Genomic DNA, 18,921 nt, shown 5'->3' with positions numbered 1-18,921 from the left:
AGATTGCTTTGCTAACTGTGCATGCTTGCTAAACGGGCTTGCTAAGTGCATGCTTGCTAACGTGCATGCTTGCTACGTGCATGCTAACGTGCATGATTGCTAACGTGCAATGCTAACGTCATCTTGCTAAGCGTGCATGCTTGCTAACGTGGCATGGCTTGGCTAACGTGGCATGCTTGCTAACGGGCGATGGCTTGCTAATTCGGCTTGCCTAAACGTGGCAGCTTGCTACGTGCTGCTAACGTGCATGCTTGCTAACGTGCATGCTAACGTGGTCATGCTATGCTATCGTGCATGCTAATCTGTGGCATGCTTGCTAACGCGCATTGCTAACGTGCATGGCTTGCTAACCGTGCTTGCTAACGTGGCGTGCTTGCTAACGTGGCATGCTTTGCTCAGTGCCTGCTAACGTGCATGATTGCTAACGTGCCATGCTAACGTGCATGATTGCTACCGTTGCATGCTCAACGTGCATGCATTGCTCAACGGTGCATGCTTGCTAACGTGGCATGCTGCTAACGTGCTTGCTAACGGTGCATGCTTCTAACGTGCATGCTTGCTAACGTGCATGCTTGCTAACGTGCATGCTAACGTGCAGCTTGCTACGTGCAGCTAACGTGCCATGAATTGCTAACGTTGCATCGCTTGCTAACGTGGCAATGCTAACGTGCATGATTGCTAACGGTGCATGCTTGCTAACGTGGGCATGCTTGCTAACGTGCATGCTAAACGTGGCATGAGTGTGCTAACGTGCATGCTTGCTAAACGTTGCCATGCTTTGCTAACGGTGGGCGTTGCTTGCTAACGGGCTTGCCTAACGTGCATGCTTGATACGTGAATGTCTTGTAACGGTGCAATGCTTCTAAGCGTACATGCTTGCTAACGTGCGATGCTTGCTAATGTGACATGCTGCTAACGTGCTTATGCGCTACGCTGCATGCGCTAACGTGGCATGCTTCTAACCGTGCTGCTTGCTAACGTGCATGGCTTGCTAACGTACATCTTGCTAACGTTGCTTTGCTTGCTAAACGGGCTTGCTAACGTGCATGCTTGCTAACGTGCATGCCTAAGTGCATGCCAACGCATGCTTGCTAACGTGCATGCTAACGTGCATGGCTTTGCTAAACGGGCGCTGGCTAACGTGCAATGCCTAAGCGTACATGCTTGCTAACGTTGCATGCCTAACGTGGCATGGCATTGCTAACGGCGCTGCTAACGTGCATGCTTGCTAACGTCATGCTTGCTAACGGGCTTGCTAACGTGCAATCTTGCTCCAACGTGCAATGCTTTCGCTAACTGTGCATTGCTAACGTGGCATGCCTTGCTGAACGTGCATGCTGCGCTAACGCTTGCTACGTGCATGCTAACCGTACATGCTTGGGCTAACGTGCATGCTTGCTAACGCGGCTTGCTAACGTGCAGTGCTAACGTACATGCTTGCGTAACGTTGCTATGCTAACGTGGCTTGCTTGCTACGGGCTTGCAATCGTGGCATTGGCTTAACGGCCATGTCTGGCTAACGGCTTTGCTAACGTGGCCTTGCTTGCTAACGTGCATGCTTGCTAACGTGCATGCTGGGCTAACGGGCATGCTTGCTGAACTGGCTTGCTAACCGTGCATGCTTGCTAACGTGCCTATGCTTGCTATACGTGCATGCTGGCTAACGTGATGCTTGCTAACGTGCTTGCTTGCTACACGGCGTGCTAACCGTGCATGCTAACGGCATGCTTGCCTAACGGGGCTTGCTAAACGTGCTTGCTGCTACGTGCTTGCTTGCTAACGGGCTTGCTAACGTGGGCATGCTAACGGCATGCTGCTACGGCTTGCTAACGTGCTTGCCCTTGGCTAACGTGCTTGCTTGCTAACGTGCATGAGCTTGCTTAACGGGCTATGCTTGCTAACGGGCTGCTAACGTGCTGCTAACGGGCTTGCTAACGTGGGCCATGCTTGCCTAACGGGCTGCTAACGTGCATCTTGGCTAACGGACCTTGGCTTGTTAACGTGGCCATGCATTGCTAACGTGCGATGCTTGCTAAACGGTGCATGGCTTTGCTACGGGCTTGCTAACGTGCATGACTTGCTAACACGGGCTTGGCTAACGCTGCAATGCTTGCTAACGTGGCATGCTTTGCGTAACGTGCAATGCTGCTAACGTAGCCATGCTTGCTACGTGCAATGCTTGCTAAGTACATGCTTCTAACGTACATGCTTGCTAAGCGTGCATCTTGCCTAACGTACATGCTTGGCTAAACGTGCATCGCTTGCTAAGCGGTGCATGCTTGCTGAACGTACATGACTATCTATTATTATTCACTACGGCTACGGTGTTGTCGTTTCGTAACGTTAGCAAGCATGCACGTTAGCAAGCCCGTTAGCAAGCATGCACGTTAGCAAGCACGTTAGCAAGCATGCACGTTAGCAAGCATGCACGTTAGCAAGCATGCACCGTTAGCAAGCATGCATTATATTCGCTGAGTAGCGATACAACCGCGGCGCGTGAACCGCGATTGAAATCGACACACTGTCGCAGCAGCTGTATCGTGAACTTTTGTCCAGATCTATATCGCCGTTCATTCTCTGTATAACTGTGGTTATATATATATAGCTTTGTGAGAGTCGTGCGAGCAAAACAGCAGACCTCGCATCAACAGAGTATATATATATATACAGCAAAATATAGTGTAATTATCTGTAGCTAGGTAAAAATAAATAGCTACCGCGAATAGGGATCGATGGGGCCGCACTCACACACACACTCTCTCGCTCACCCTCTCGCTCCCCCTCTCTTTATCTCTCTCCCTCGCTCCCCCTCTCTGGCTCCCTCTCTCTCTCTCTCTCTCTCTCTCCCCCCTCTCTCGCTCCCCCTCTCTGTCTCTCGCTCCCCCTCTCTGTCTCTTGCTCATCCCCTCTGTCTCTCGCTCCCCTTCTCGCTCCCACCCCACTCTTTCGCCCCCACTCGCTCGCTCGCTCGCTCGCTCGCTCAATGCGCGTTCCAACTCTTTCTCATCTCGGAGACAAAAAATTAAGGTCGATAGAAGCGGCGCCACCGCGCGGCCGCGCGCAAGAAGCGACAGGTGAGCTGGAAAATATCGATAATAAAAAAACGACAATTCCTCGCTGTAAGGTCGGCGCGTACTTGGCGCGCGCCTCCGTGGCAAACTACTGGAGATCCGCATTGAAGAAGCTAGGGTTAAAGGATCTGTGTCGAGCCTTTAAATGTGAAATTAACCCATGCACACTTGAATATATCATAGATATATTTATATTGTTTGAGTATTTCAAATAATACGGTGCTCGCGCATGCGCAATATCTCCCGAGAAGAATAACATTTTGCAAAAATTATGCATTTAAAATGAAGAGGAGGTATTCTAACATAGATTTACATGATAACAGTCCGTCAGTAGACCTCTCTTAAGAAATAGGAAGAAGACCTCGCATGTAAGGTGCGCGCTGCATATACCAGTCAGTACACAAATTGGCTACGTTAGTGTGTTAGCGCATGCGCAATATCTCACTAGTGGAGTTATATTTTGGGATGAATATACATTTAATATGGTTAGGGGATATCTCAGCATAGATTTATGTAATAAATTGTTATCAGTAGCCCTGTGTTTATAATTAGGAGAGCGTCCTAACCTGTAGGGTGCAAAACTCCTACTTCATCCCCTCCCGTCTTTCACCTTGTCCCTCGAGAAGAATAGCATTTTGCAAACATTTTGCATTTAAAATGAAGAGGATGTATTCCAACATAGATTTACATGATAACATTCCACCAGTAGACTTCTCTTAAGAAATAGGAAGAAGACCTTGTATGTAAGATGCGCGTTGCATATACCAGTCAGTGCACAAACTGGCTACGCGTTCGTGTGTTAGCGCATGCGCAATATCTCACCAGAGGAGTTTTATTATGTGATGAATATGAATTTAATATGGTTAGGGGTATCTCAGCATAGATTTATGTAAATGGGAGGGAGGGAGGGAGGGAGGTTGGGAGGGAGGGAGAGAGGGAGGGAGGGAGGGAGGTTGGGAGGGAGGGAGAGAGGGAGGGAGGGAGAGAGGGGGTAATGAAGGTGATAATTTAACACATTTTCATCCACGCACCTATGCAGTAATCTTACATCTAGCTATGATATGTAGATATAGGGGGTCGTGCGTGCGTGCGTTCCCGTAACACTATGGGTTTTATGGATGTAATGGGGTTTATGGGTTTTGTGGGTTTAATACATACGGTCTCTATACGACACTTGCAATTAATGCAGTATTCGTTTGCCACCTTTGCCTCGCCTCTCCATCATTCTACCTACCAGGCCATTTATCCGATTTTTTCTCCATTAAAAAGACTGTCTTCAGTACGTGTACTTGTATTTGAATTACATGCAATAAAGCTAGAACCAGCGAGAACTACCTACCAGCTAACCATGGAAGTCTAGATAGCAGCTGCATCGCATGCGGACAGACAGCAGCTGTGCCTGTATGTCTGGTATCAGCGTCGATACAACTAAATGGACGCCAACGTAAATTAGGTAGCTGATTAGGCACTCAGTGAGCATGCTCTTTCGACAAATGATCTTTTATGATATTTTACGATCAGAAGCTGCGTTTTTACGATATATACCGAGCGCATTACATCTACAAACTCGCATGTTCCACCTTATTTTGTTGCGAAAATTCTTCTCGACAAATCAACAATTGTCTGTTCGTATATTGTGTTCTCTAGCATCTCGAGTTTTGCCCGTATCGTATTAATAAGATTTTTTTAAACGCGCCACACTAAAGTATCTAACGAACGAAATAAATTTAGTATACCCTCTAATTAGTATTAATCGATCGGTCATCATCATCGTCGTCGTCGTCATCATCATCATCATCATCATCATCGTCATCATCATCATCATCATTAGCAGCAGCAGCAGCAGCAGTAGCATCTTCGCCGTCATCAGCACATCGCATGAATAAATGTAGAGATGCACTTTTACCCGGCTCAATATATTATATGGTCGTTTGGGTTGGGTATAAGACATTGGGCGGCTTGGTCTCCATGTATATTTATAATTCTGTGCTATCATGAATTTCTTTAGGCGGTAGTGCACAAGTACGTATACGCAGTCTTTTTGCATTAATTTGCTACGTAGACAAAATTGCGAAAAGACTGCATAATTATTGTCTGACAACATAATCATGCATATTGCAGCAATATTCCTTACACAATCTTCGTCGTCTTCTTCCTCCTTCTTCACCTCCTATTCCTCCTCCTTATCCACTTCCTTCTCTTCTTCATCATCGTTCTCCTCTTCTTCTTCTTCTTCATCCTTCTTCTCCTCCTCCTCCTCCTCCTCATTCTTCTCCTCATCCTCCTCCCTCTTCTTCTTCTCCTCCTTATCGTCTATTAGTCGTCTTCTTTTCTTCTTCTTCTTCTTCTTCTTTTTCTTCGTCTTCTATTTCTTCTGCTTTTAGAATCGTTACCTGAATTTCTCAAACGATTAAAAGCTACACTCGCCAGAGGCACGCAGCATCACAGCGCCACCTACCGAGCGAACAGTGACAAAGTGCGACCCGAGGGATGTTTCAACTCTGTGTTAGAGTACGCCCAATATCCAGGGAGGAAAGTCAGAGTACATTCCTCGAGAAGGGGCAAAATTGCGTGACTCAACTAGGTGCATCATGACGAGAGAGGGCCGCAGCTTGTAGGCAATGCATGTGAACGGCAGAGTGAGAATGGTAGCAGTGGCGTATTCCGAAATGGATGAACAGGGGGGCGAAATGTATCTGGGCTGCCGAAGGCAACTCCGCGTGCCGCGGGCACGCCAGCGCTAGGGGGCTCTGGGGGGCGTGCTCCCCCAGAACATTTTGAAATATTTAAGCCATTTTCCTGCAATCTGAGGCATACTCTAGGCCATATCTCAACCCTAGACTCAACCCTACAATTTAGGATTTAAAACACTTCATGATTTTTTTTCTGGGCCTACAAACTCGGTGGGGGGCGTACGCCGGCTCCGCCCTATGCTGGATACGCCACTGGGCAGGTACGAGAGTTTCACGGATGACTACAATTTGCACCTAATTCATGGTTACCTGTTTAGGGTATTTTTGTGAGCGCACTGAAGGCTATGCATTTGGGTTACCGCGTGCGGATTATCAACCGAAGGGAAACGTAGCTTATTAAAATTAATATTCTTTATAACTGGAGATGGGATACATCTGTTTATAGAGTAAAAAATGTACGGTATTGAGATGTAACGAGTATTGGGATCTCTATTATTATATGAGGAAGATAATACGGTTCACATTTTACATAGCGACCTATTCCTGATTCACTTTGCTCGTAGCATCGAGCCACGATTCCCATCTATGCCAGCGTACATAAAAAATGGCGCTCGGACGTCGGTCGCGGTTTACTACCAAGATAATATTCTTCGGCCGATCTCATACGTTCAAACTGGAGAGAAGCAAGCCCACGGTAAGAGTGCACGGTAAAAGCCGATCTAGAAAATTCACTTTGCTCACAGCAATGCAATATATGTATTCGGTCTTGAATGCATTCTATACACAATTCTATGTGTATGTGATTGTGCACGCGTATGCGTATGTCTATGTGTGTGTGTGTGTACGTATACGTATATAGACATGTATATATATATATATTTATTTATTTGTTTATGATTCGATCACGTACGTATTAGGACTCATACTGCAGATTAACTCCCTCCTCTAAAACGTCATAGAAAAATGGTGATTTAATCAAAGCCACCAATAATTACTACAGATTAATTCAGCAGAATCTACTATTTTGTCCATCAAGGAACTATTTTATTAACATTTTCATCAGTACTCATATGAAACTATAAGAACAATTCAACTTACATACGGATATATATATATATATATATATATGTATATATTATATATACACATACATATATATAATCCACACTGTATGCTTTCAATAAGTGATAGAAATATACTGTAATTATGCTTCAGGTATAAATAAAATAAATTATTGAACACGAAGTGTAGGGAAACCCCACATTCAGTGCAAGTCTGTAAAAAGTGTTCTGGCATTCATATGAGTGCAATGTTCAAGACGCCCGATAAAGTTTAATTTTCTTTACAGTACACTCACAATACTCGTTACGACATCTCTATCATTAATCTGTACAGGATTACATAGTGGCAACATCGCCAGGTAAGTATCGCCATTACTCTATCTAGCAGACCTACAACATATATTTACACAGTGACGCATTCACTTTGTACACCCACAACACACGCAGTGGAGTATAGCTACAAGTCTATACAGTTTGCAACCGCCAACTCCTCACTCAGCAATGGCGTCATGCATTTGTTGCTATGACAGCACTGACACTAATTGCGCGGTATTATTACCGTTGAGCATTTTCACGATAAAGTGAACGAAATCGTCTGGCTGCTTCCGCTCGCACCATGCAGGCTGAAAGACGGTTGCAGCTATGCAGCAACCTATTCCATAATGCAGAACCAACATCGTGTAGCTGGCACGCGTAAATATTACATGCTCTGCTAATACATGAACAGTGTCTATCAAGAGTGATACCAATATAGAAGGGGGGGAGGGGAGCGATTACATCTCGCAATTGGATGGATTATAATTACCTAAGAACTGAGAAATACAGGATGAATTTTTCGTGGTTCAGGAACAGCAGGAAAAGTCGACGTTGTGATTTCAGTTAACTGCTAACAAAGAAATTACATATTTTCTACCACTGGAAAACTAGGAATACCCCCCCCCCTGCCCGTTCCCCCTCAATATACTATCTTTGTGACGCAATTGCAGACAGCACCTTTTTGATGGCAGTCACATGGTGACTTCAATACATGTCAATACACATTTTCAGCACAATGCGGTGAGAGAAAGCCAAGGTCAATATCTGCGATTTGCATCACACATTTCAACTAGACGTCGCGATGCTGTTACAGTCATACCGCATACCTTCAACATTCTGATTCTCAATCCTATATATCGATACTACCTGTAGTATATCAATAGATTACCACCGTGCATATGCTATGATGAAAGTATATCAGTGTATCAACTAGGAGCTTCCACAACACAGAACCATTAGCTAGCACCAACAACGACATGCAGTCCTGGGTAACCTCTCTTCGCCGTGACCTCTTCTCGCTGCGACCTCTCCTCGCCGTGACCTCTCCTCGCCGTGACCTCACCTCGCCGCGACCTCTCCCTGTGACCTCTCCTCGTCGTGACGTCTCTTTGCCACAACCTCACCTCGCCGTGACCTCACCTCGCCGTGACCTCACCTCGCCATGACCTCTCCTCGACGTGACCTCTCCTCGCCGTGACCTCTCCTCACCGCCTTCACTCTGCCTCGAGTGGCTTCCGCTGCCTGCCTCCTGACGAGGCGTGGTCGGTCACGCTGAAAGACATGGCGGCCGGCGGCGGCGCGCCCGCCCTCGTCGACGTCGGCTTCAGGCGCTCGCTGCGCGGTGGCGCCCCCGTCAGCCAGCTCGAGCTGTACGACGCGGGAGTGCGGAACGAGCGCCGCCGCCGGCCGCCTGCCGCCGGAAGCACGTCGCTGCGATCACGCCGGTCGTCGGTATGCGGCGTACGATGATGTCGCAACGGAGTGGATGCTGACGGGCCTGACGAGAGATTTGAATGCTAGGTTCGACGCGTAGCAGCTGCGCTGCTGCTGCTGCATGCTGCTGCTGAGCTGCTGATAATCTGCCTGCTGATGATGCTGCTGGCCTGATGCTTGTGTGCTGATGGAGATGATGCTGCTGCTTGCTGATGATGATGATGCTGCTGCTGATGCTGCTGATGCTTGCCCTGCAATGATTCGGAAAAAATGCGGCCGTGAGCGACGCGGGTCGGTCGTACCGAAGAATGAACGGTCAGAGACCGCAGTGGGGCGCGCGTGTGGTTGTTACGACGACGAGAGCAAAATTTAACTGCCATCCGTTACGCGGTCGCACATGCATCATTCGTTCTGGCTCGGTCCTCGTTGCCACGTGGATGACTCTTGCGAGCGAATTTGCGTTACGCGGTTGGGCGCGTGTCCATAACTCTGAGCCCCGCGAGTACATACCTTGTGCTTGGGACGCATGCATTAACCTTGGCACGTAAGGTCCATGATGCTTGGGATGCATGCCCACATGATTCTATCGCTCTCAAACGTGTTTTTGGTCCGAGGTCTGCGGGTAAGGTGGGAAAGGTTAGTAATTAACGTTTAGCTAATGTAACTAGATAAGCTAGCAGTTCGTCGCCAATACATGTATCCCCGTGACTAGTATGAATGGAATATTCTGTGAGGACGTAGAGAGGCAGCGTAAAGCTTAAATAAGTCACAAAGACAAGGTTGTTAGACAACTCGGTCTGCCTCAGCATGTGCAAGCTAATGAAATACACACGGGGGAGGGGGGGATAATGGGTGGGCAGTGGTGGCGTTTCGGTAAAGCGAAGCACAGCAATCGTTTTTGTGTGTGGAACGAAGTCATCGTGCGATGCCGTAAGAACATTTTGTGAAATATTGTAGAACCTGTAACTTGTGACTGTTTTTACCGATTGTCATTGGGAACATTGGCACTACAGGGCCGATTATAAGCATGTTCCTATTATTATTATAATGTATATATATACTATTTCATGATCATCATAAATTTAAATATTAAATTTAAATTTTTAATTTTAATATAAATTTAAATATAAATTTTAATACAAATATAAATTTCATGACAATCGGGTAAAAACTGCAGAAGTTACAGGTTGCTAGAATGTCTTGGGAAAAAATGTTGTTACCATGGCAATGATGACTCCGCCCACACCAAAAACGCTTGGCTCTTCGCTTTATCGATAACGCACCTTCATGCGAAATTTAAACGATGATCGGAGTAAGAACTGCACAGGTAGAGGCGTATTCACGAAGAAATCTTCGGCGGACGATGCGCAAACGCCCATAGTATCCCCACGAACTTCGTTCGGGGATACAATTAGTAGCTTCAACATTCCCTCGAATACTCACTTGATATTTGTGCTGCTTTCGCTTTGCACGTGATCCCACATGGGAGCCCAATGCCCCGTCCGCACCCCAATACGTCCAATCCCCAGCCTGGCCTCTCGTCTCCTGGGAAGTCTTACTTAGCGCAGGCATCGATGTTGGTATCGGAGACGTACTCATGCCCTGAGATCTTTCAAAGCCCAACTGAGATTTGTCGAGACTCGGCATGGCAACTGAAATGTCGTCCTGAATCTGAAAATCAATTGACATCAAAAACGGGTTTCAATTAGGTTCAATGACAAAGACAGGACATGCTAGGAGGAAAACCTCACGACGAATATGATAATAACATGAATATAAATAATATGATCACATAAACCGTCGAATAAGTGACAGGATTTAACCGGCAAGGGGGAAGGCGACGATGATCTAATCTTGACCACACGCGCGCACGAGTCACCCCCCCCCCCCCGCCCACGCACACGTTCTTTCTCACCTTGGCGTTGGCCAGTCGCTGCGTGAGAGACTTCACAGAGTTTTCTTGACTGGGGGTGCGTTTCGGCACGTGGCCCCTGCTGCCCCTGTGATGCGGAGGAGACCCCTGCTGGCTGCAAGCCGCCGCCGCCGCCTCCTCGTCATTATCACCGCCGTGCGACGCCCGCCGCGCCTTGAAGTTCACCGTGTACGTGTTGAGAGCGGCCGCCTGGCTCCGACTCCCCGCCGCCGCCGCTGCCTTGTGAGGCGGCGACCGGCAGCGAGGCTGGAGGGCGGGAGCCGGAGTCCTCGGTGCGGCGGCGAGGGAGGAAGCCGCGAGACTCGACCGCAAGTCGTGGCCCTCGGGCGCGTTCCCCATCACCTGACTCGAGCCGGAGAAGCCCAGCGGCAGCTCCCGCGTCGTCAGCGTCGGCGTCAGCGTTGGCATCAGCGTCGTCTTCGCGTCGCTGCGGCGACGATCGCGCCCGTGCCTCCGCCGCGTGGTGGCGATGGGCGGCGGCGGTGGCGGCGACACCTCGGTCGTGTCTTCCGCGAGGCGGGTCTCGTCGAGTTTTGCCCGCTTGGAGACGACGATGCCATCCTCCCGGCCTCCTCCTCCTCCTCCTCCTCCTCCAGTGGCTTCCTTCGTGCTCTTGCACTGCTGCAGCATGTTGAGGAAGGAGAGATGCGCGACCTCCTTCGCGTTGCCGGCGACGCTGAGCCGCACCTCGGTCGGCCGGCCGAACGCGACGTCGGCAGCGCGCGCGCCCGGGTCCCGCAGCGACACAGTCTTCACGCACTTCTTCACGAGGCGAGCGAACTGCAGCCGGCTGGCGGTGGGCGCGGGCGGGTCGCCGGCGAGGGAGAGCTTCACCACGTTCAGCTTCGTTGGCACGGACTTACTGAGCTGGGGGGGACTGACCCGAGCGTTCGCGCCCGGCGGCTGCGCGGCCAGCTTCGTCGACGACACATCGGCGCCCTCTATCAGCTTTTTCGATACGTCGAGCGCGTGGCTTGAGCGAGGATCGGCGCTCTTCGTCGGCGAACTCGTTGCCGCGCCGGAGAGTTTTGGAGCTGACCTTCTCTGTGCGTTTGCGGGCGATACTTGCCTGATGGAAGGAGGACTAGTCGTTTGCGATTTTGCGGGTTTACCCGGCGGACTGGTTACCGCAGGCCCCCTTGCTGGTAATTTTTTGGGTGGACTAGTTGTTTTGTTAGGCGGACTAGTTACCGGCACACTTGCTGGTGATTTTTTGGGTGGACTAGTTTTCTGCACGGTTGCAGGAGCCATTGTTTTGTTAGACGGACTAGTTACCGGTGGCACATTTGCGGACGACTTGCTAGGTGGACTAGTTTTCTGCACGGTTGCAGGAGCCATTGATTTGTTAGGCGGACTAGTTACCGCAGGCACATTTGCGGACGACTTGCTAGGTGGACTAGTTTTCTGCACAGTTGCAACGGACTTGCCATGCCGATTAGTTTTCTGATGGTTTGCGGGGAGCATCTCTTCGTTGGTCAGTCTAGTTTTCGCGGCGAGCGTCGACTTGCCGGCCAAAACAGGTTTCGCGGCGTCCGCAGCGATGAGATCCTCGTGCAAATCTGCGCGTTGGCTCGAGGATAGTCCCGATTTCTCCTGCGCTTTTACTCCTCGACTAGACGGCGAACTGTGAAGAGCAATGATTCCCGAGTCTGCTGTCTCCTCGCTGAAACGAGACATCACGACGATGCGTAAATAAAGAACTGTCAAGTGCTTTATTATATTTATTATATGTTTATATTTATAAGTAAAGAAGAGTAAAGAACTGTGAAGTGCTTCATTATATTTATTACATTTTTATACTTATAAGTGAAGAACAGTAAAGAACTGTGAAGTGCTTTATTATATTTATTATATGTTTATACTGATAAGTAAAGAACAGTAAAGAACCGTGAACTGTAAGGTTGAGAAGATGGATTTTCCGCTCATACGTACAGACGGCTACGTCGCTGGATGAATTCTAATGGACTGAACAACGTGCTTATGCTCCCCATGCGATGACCGATGGTCGCACTCACCTTGCCGTCCGTTCTACGCTTATCTCTATGTCTCCGATCGGTGCAGGCAAGATGTGTTTGTCGAAGAGAGATTTGTCGCAGGAAAATTCCGTGTGAAACGATTCGTGTCTCCTACACTCCTCAATCGAGGCTCGATGGTGGTGGTCATACACCAGCACCCTCTTCAAACAAACAACAAATATGGAATTACTGAGACAAACAAGGGACATTAAATTTCGCTAAAAAAAAAACTCAACAGGAATTTATAATTCAAACTGATTCGAGATGAAGATCTGCTGATTCTGATTCAGGGAAAAATTCTGCGAAAAGCCTCGAATCTGACCTCAAAATCAAACCGTTTAGACTTTAGAACACCAGCAGTGAGATTACCACCCACTTCTAGCAGTGCTGCTGCTGCCTCACCTTCATCAAGGCCAAAATGACACCACTCATGACACCTTCGTAGCGCTTTTCGAGGGTCATGCAGTTCTGTGCCGCTGGAAACTGCAATAAACGATCGAATAAGACATTAGTAGTGCAGAGTAAGGTTGTATCAACCACGATCATTCAACTAATAAGACGAACTAGACTATGACTCACTAGTTGATATCCTAGTTCCTATCAATCCTAATTCTATAGTTGAAGGTGCGTATCTCGATTCGTCTTCCGCATAAAAAACAATCAACAAACAAAAGAAGGCCGCACACCAGTTTAATCACCTACGATCATTCATCAAATAATGAGACAAACGACAATCAAACTACGACGCACCGTTCCACCACCCTCATACTCACGCCGCCTTATCACGAGCCTACATAACTAACCCCACTCGATTGCCTCGCTCCACGACACCATCAATAGCTACTCGCATTGTAATTGTCTCTTATTCTCGCGATTTGTCTTTCGTATCAATACGTCAACAAACAAAAGAACGCCACACACCGGTTGACTGACGAACCGTTCCACTGCCCTCATACTAACGCAGCGCCATCGCAAGTCTATTTAACAAACCGTAGCCCCCACACACCCCCGTCCCCCTCCGCCTCGCTCCGCGACAACGCCCCATCGACGGCTACTCACGTTGTAGCCGGCAAAGTTGCCGTTCGTGTAGAAGAGGTGCATCTGCTGCGGCGGCAGCGGGCCGAGCACGCGCTGGATCGTGTAGAGCTGGTCGATCTCGCTCTCGCCCGGGAAGAGTGCCCGGCCATCGCTCAGCTCCCCAAGGATGCAGCCGATCGACCAGACGTCGACCGCCTTGCCGTACGAGCCTCTGCCAAGAGTTCAAGGTCGTGTTCAGGGTCGGGGGTCAAGGTCAAGTTCGATGTCACATTCAAGGTCAGGCTCGAGGTCAGGCTCAAGGTCAAGTTCATGGCCACGTTCAAGGTCACGTTCAGGGTCAGGCTCAAGATCACATTCGAGGTCAGGCACGTATTCACGTTTAACGTCAAGTTCAGGGCCACGTTCAAGGTCGCGATCGGCTCGCGGATCGGAGTGATTTTTCGACTTGTACTCTGGTCTACATTCAATTCATCAACCTGCTTAACATTGGGACCTCATCGAAAATTTCACCTATGTTTAATTGATGAACTGTGTCACTGCGCAGAATTCATCCAATTTCAATTACGAACATAAATTAAAATGCATATAACTGAAGAAATCTTTTTATGAAATTGCACGTTCGTTTCGATCATAGATTATACTAACAAAAATGCAAAGTGCAAATCCATCCATTACGAAACTACCTTATTGCCATGGTCACAGGAAAAAACGCTAACATCGTTAAATGCCTCGCAAATAAGTTTTTCTCGCTCGAAAGCGATATTAAATGCGCCGACAAAAAAAATTTTGCCGGCGCTAATTGTCCGTTCTAGCGAATCAGGGTTCTCCGTTTTTGCGGGACGATGCCGCCGCCGTCGCCGCCGCGACGGCTTTCCGCTAATGATGACTCACCCTAGCAGCAGCTCTGGTGCCCGGTACCACCGCGTCGCCACGTAGTCAGTGTAATTAGCCGTCTGCTCTCCCTGCGTGGTCCGCGCGAAACCTGCGCACGGCGAGACGATGAGTGGTGACACTTGTGAACTCTCACATTGCTTCAGAAAGCAACCAGTAGAACACGTGCGAATGGTCGTAACATCGATTTATTCCTCTTACACAATTTCAAGAGTAGATAATAAGGAAGGAGTGTGACTTCAATAAACAAGGGAAATTCGTCATTTACTAGCCTTATAATACCTACGATTTACTACGCGTAACTCATCCAACTTGAGCTCAAATCGTACACAGTACATTCGCCTAGCATCATGCGAAATCGTTTCCTCGTATGCACCCGCAATCCGGAGATATAGACTAAAACATATGACACGATTTTCCATTCTGCTGCCAGCAAACTCGATGCGTTTTGCGCCGAAATTTAAACAAAAGGCAGCTACTAACCACAGCTTGCTCTCTCGGCGAGGCGGTGTGGCCCTTCCCTCACGCCCTTGCCTCCCACGAGTCTCAGATAGCATTGGTGCCCCTTCCCCTTCTACACAGTCTCTCTTACATCGCAACACCATTGCCGCCCCCTCCCCTCCCACAGTCCCTCGCCGTGTTAATTCTCTCTTCCCATCCCACAGTCTCTCAGAGCGCCTCTCTTTCCCATCCCATATTCCCTCATAGTGCCAATGCTACCTCTACCCCCTCCCACAGAGTTTCCCACACTGCTAATATTACCCCCTCCCCCCTTCACGTTTCTTGCTTAATGCGCTAGCATAATAGTGGACCCTTGCAGAGACTGAGTAGTGCACTAGTGTTGATTAATTGCTCCGAGGCCTTTGCACGCAGCACACGGACCATCATTAACCCACAAATGGCCGCCGCCGCATGACGCGCGGGCAAACATCACCGCGCACTCACCGAAGTCGCACAGCTTGAGGACGTCGTTAGAACTGATGAGCAGATTCTCGGGCTTAATGTCTGAAAGTGCAATCGGAGACGCCACGAATTACGTGCCGCCGCGGACCCGCCGTGTTATTACGCTGCAGTCGGGACGTAAAAGAACGATGGATCATTACAGATGACGGACGGTGAAGAAACACATAATGACGATTAGCTGTATTGATCGGCAGCAAAGTAGCAAAGTAGAAAACGATTTTTTTAACGGCAGAGTGCATTACGGCAATAAAAATTCGTCGAGAGTTAATGAATCGATGGAGTGAAAAAAAAGAGAATTAAATGAATGATAAATTTCTAAACGTAAGATCAAGACAACGGAGGGTGGTATGTGCGGGTGGGGTATACCTCTGTGTATGATGTCATGGTTATGGCACCAGTGCACTGCCTTCACCAGCTGGTAGACGTAGCTTCTGATCTTGTCACTGGGAAGCCCTGCTCCTTTAGGCAGCTGCTCTAACTCTTGCAACATGTTCTATGCAACATCAAAAAAACGACAAAGTCAAGGATTATGAACAATAAAGTAGTTATACGCAATATTTTCATTGCAATAAAAACCAAAATTCAGTTTCATTCTCGGCATTCACAAATACAAGGAAGACAAAAAGACGCATACCCGGTCAACGAAACAAGAGCGCGTACCCGGTCGACAGAACAAGAGCGCATACCCGGTCCACAAGAGCATGTCCCCAGTCAACGAAACAAGAGTGCGTACCCGGCCGACGAAAACAACAGTGCATTACCATACCCGGTCTACAAAACAAGCACGCGTAACCGCATCGATGAAAACAAGAGAGCGTACTCCGTAACCCGGTCTACAAAACAAGCGCGCGTAACCGCGTCGACGAAAACAAGAGAGCGTACCCGGTCGACGTATTCGAAGACGAGGTAGAGCTTCCCGCGACGACGGAAGGCCTCCTTCAGCTCGACGATGTTCTCCAGCTTCAGCATGCGCAGCATCTTCAGCTCCCGCATTGTCGTGCGCCGCACCTCGTTGTTATCTGCAACACGTCCGTGCGTAGTAAACAAGCGTAAACATGCACAGGGGTAGAAATAAGGAGAAAAAAAGAGTTGGTCAACAGGACCATCTAGTTTGAAATTTAGATGGTCCTCCTAAATTTTAGATGGTCCTCCTAAATTTTAGATGGTCCTCCTAAATTTCGAATTCATCTCTAAAAGTAATTCGGCGTGCAATAAATTTACCGTAAAATGGGACCAAAATATTCAATGGTCCATCGGATGGTCCTACCTCCTGGCCCCGGACCATCGGACCATCGCTTATTTCGACCCCTGCATGCATACTGCCGCGTAAACACCTTCAGCTCCTGCATTGTCGTACGTCGCACCTCGTTGTTATCTGCAACGCTTCCGTGCGTAAACAAGCGTAAACATGCATACTGCCCCGTAAACACCTTCACCTCCTGCATTGTCGTACGTCGCACCTCGTTGTTATCTGCAACGCTTCCGTGCGTAAACAAGCGTAAACATGCATACTGCCCCGTAAACACCTTCAACTCCTGCATTGTCGTACGTCGCACCTTGTTGTTGTCTGCAACGCGTCGCCGGCGGGGCGTAGTGTTGCGAAAGCACGGTTCCATATCGCGACATAGAGACATAGATTACGACGGCAATAAACGAAAGTGAGAGTGAGAGTTCCAGTTCCGTATGACGTATGCATGATGTTACGACGTATGCAAGGCGCTACATTTAGTTACCTTACAAGGACGTCCGTGCGTGATCCGAACCGAAACGTTCACGTGCGCGCAGATGGCTTGCTATACGCGTACTCCCGCGTCAATGTCACTTTGTTTTTTTGCTTTCGCATGCTTACTATACGCGTACTGCCGCGAAATTGACACTTTGTTTTTTGAGTTCGCCAATCCCCCTGCGCTAAGCAGCCCCGAGTGCTATTGCAGCGCTTTCGGTCGAATTATAGCACAGTCTAAAGGATTCATTGATAAGCAATGCAGGAGATGATAATTTTATTTCTGAATGGAAATACAATGTGCAGCAAGTTTAATGTTTGTAGAAGTATCCCGTTTTGTGATCAAGAGACAATAGTGTGGTGTTCAAGTCTATTTCGTTACCTTCGCTGTCCTTGAACTTTTTAATTGCCACCAATTCATCAGTTTCCTGTAAATGGCGAAATAGAATAGTTAATTACTAGGTGTGCAGCAGACATAAACGTATATATAGCATGTCCAGTATTTATACTTAAACTACACTACGAAACGAGACATTAGTACGTTAGTTCCCAGCACACCAGCACACGCTCGCAGTACACATGCTCGTATGTTGTTGTTACAGTATACGTTTGAAAACAGAATAGTTGAAGATTTGCCAATGCAAGCACAAGGCCAACACAGAAACATAAAAACTGGTAGCGTTTAGCAACGACTCGAATCCGTGGTTTTCCCTGCCCCTACCTCCCCCTCCCCCCCACCACCACCACCACCACCACCACAGTCGCCTCCTCAACTTCCTCCAGAATTTCGCTTTCCGCGATCGTATGAGGATGCGTCAACCCAGCGAACGAGATGAGTCATGCGCCTGCAGCAGCTGTGTGAGGCTGTGCCGCCAGTCACGCGCCGCCGTCCACCCTTCTATAGCACCGTGTTTACACGAACAGCATCCCTCATCGAGCACCGATTATTGTTACCCGCCAGTCACCATAGCAACAAACTAACGCCCCGCGGCCACGCTTTTGAATTACGGCGAGTGCGCGCCCGCTGTGTTGCAGCAGATACGGCGCGCGCGAGATGCACATTTGCTGCATAGCGAGGCGATATGTTTTGGCTTCAGTGAATGCACACCCTTTCTCTAGGAATCCCAAATGGGGGTTTTTTTGAGCATAGATGGATAGAAATGAAGCGCATGCAGGTGCGTCCACGTGCTCGAAATGTTATATCTCGTTCACAAATTTGTTTTTAACCACATGTGATCTTGTTAATATATATCTATATATACAGAGAAAGAGAGAGAGAGAGCGCGCGAGATAGATGACATCACAGATAAAAATACACACATGTAAAGAAAGAGGAACATTGAGAAGAAAGGGAATTTCGGCAACACTCTACATGAGTACAGATCACAAAAATTATACAGCAAGTGCGCTCTGAATAGGACAACATATATTAATTTGATCATGTTGATCTAAATGAAGATGTTATTTAATTTCTCCCTTATTACATGTGCACACATCCACGTGGAAGCTGCATGCTAATAATAGCAACGCTAATAATAGGGATATGTGTTCGGAGCAAGCTGTACACACTAGTACTTTTCCACAAGACTTCCTTCTTCATTCCATCAGATGAATTCATATTTTACTACACTAGACGGGGTGTTACACAACGTGCAAATACATGCAACACTGATGGAGAAAAAAACATGTGGAAATAAAACTGGAAACTGCTTACGTATTAACAACTGCAATACTCCAGGCTTAGCCAAGTTATAAATAGTCGGATAAATGGACTGAAACCCTCC

The 18,921-nt window shown here is 48.1% G+C and overlaps 1 protein-coding gene and 1 long non-coding RNA gene across 2 annotated transcripts in view; both read right to left on the bottom strand.

The window, feature by feature from the left end:
• Positions 1–9,150: 9,150 nt before the first annotated feature.
• On the bottom strand, positions 9,151–16,763 carry LOC106807985 (cyclin-dependent kinase-like 5). Its single transcript, XM_014810523.1, has 11 exons — positions 16,682–16,763; positions 16,297–16,433; positions 15,781–15,907; positions 15,397–15,456; positions 14,452–14,542; positions 13,582–13,771; positions 12,925–13,005; positions 12,523–12,683; positions 10,490–12,170; positions 10,018–10,245; positions 9,151–9,190 (listed from the first exon to the last, which is right to left on the bottom strand). The coding sequence occupies exons 1-11, from the start codon at positions 16,761–16,763 to the stop codon at positions 9,167–9,169; spliced, it is 2,862 nt and encodes a 953-aa protein (XP_014666009.1). The 3' UTR covers positions 9,151–9,166.
• Positions 16,764–16,821: 58 nt separating this feature from the next.
• LOC106807993 overlaps positions 16,822–18,921 on the bottom strand; it is a 16,024-nt gene continuing 13,924 nt past the window's right edge. Inside the window, exons 3-4 of the long non-coding RNA XR_001393736.1 lie at positions 17,520–17,565; positions 16,822–16,885 (exon numbers count right to left, since the gene is read on the bottom strand). This is a non-coding gene — a long non-coding RNA (uncharacterized LOC106807993). The remainder of the gene's footprint in view (positions 16,886–17,519; positions 17,566–18,921) is intronic.

Source organism: Priapulus caudatus, unplaced genomic scaffold (assembly GCF_000485595.1).
Source record: "Priapulus caudatus unplaced genomic scaffold, Priapulus_caudatus-5.0.1 Scaffold246, whole genome shotgun sequence".
Lineage (NCBI taxonomy): Eukaryota > Metazoa > Priapulida > Priapulimorpha > Priapulimorphida > Priapulidae > Priapulus > Priapulus caudatus.
This window is presented reverse-complemented; position numbering and strand designations above follow the sequence as displayed.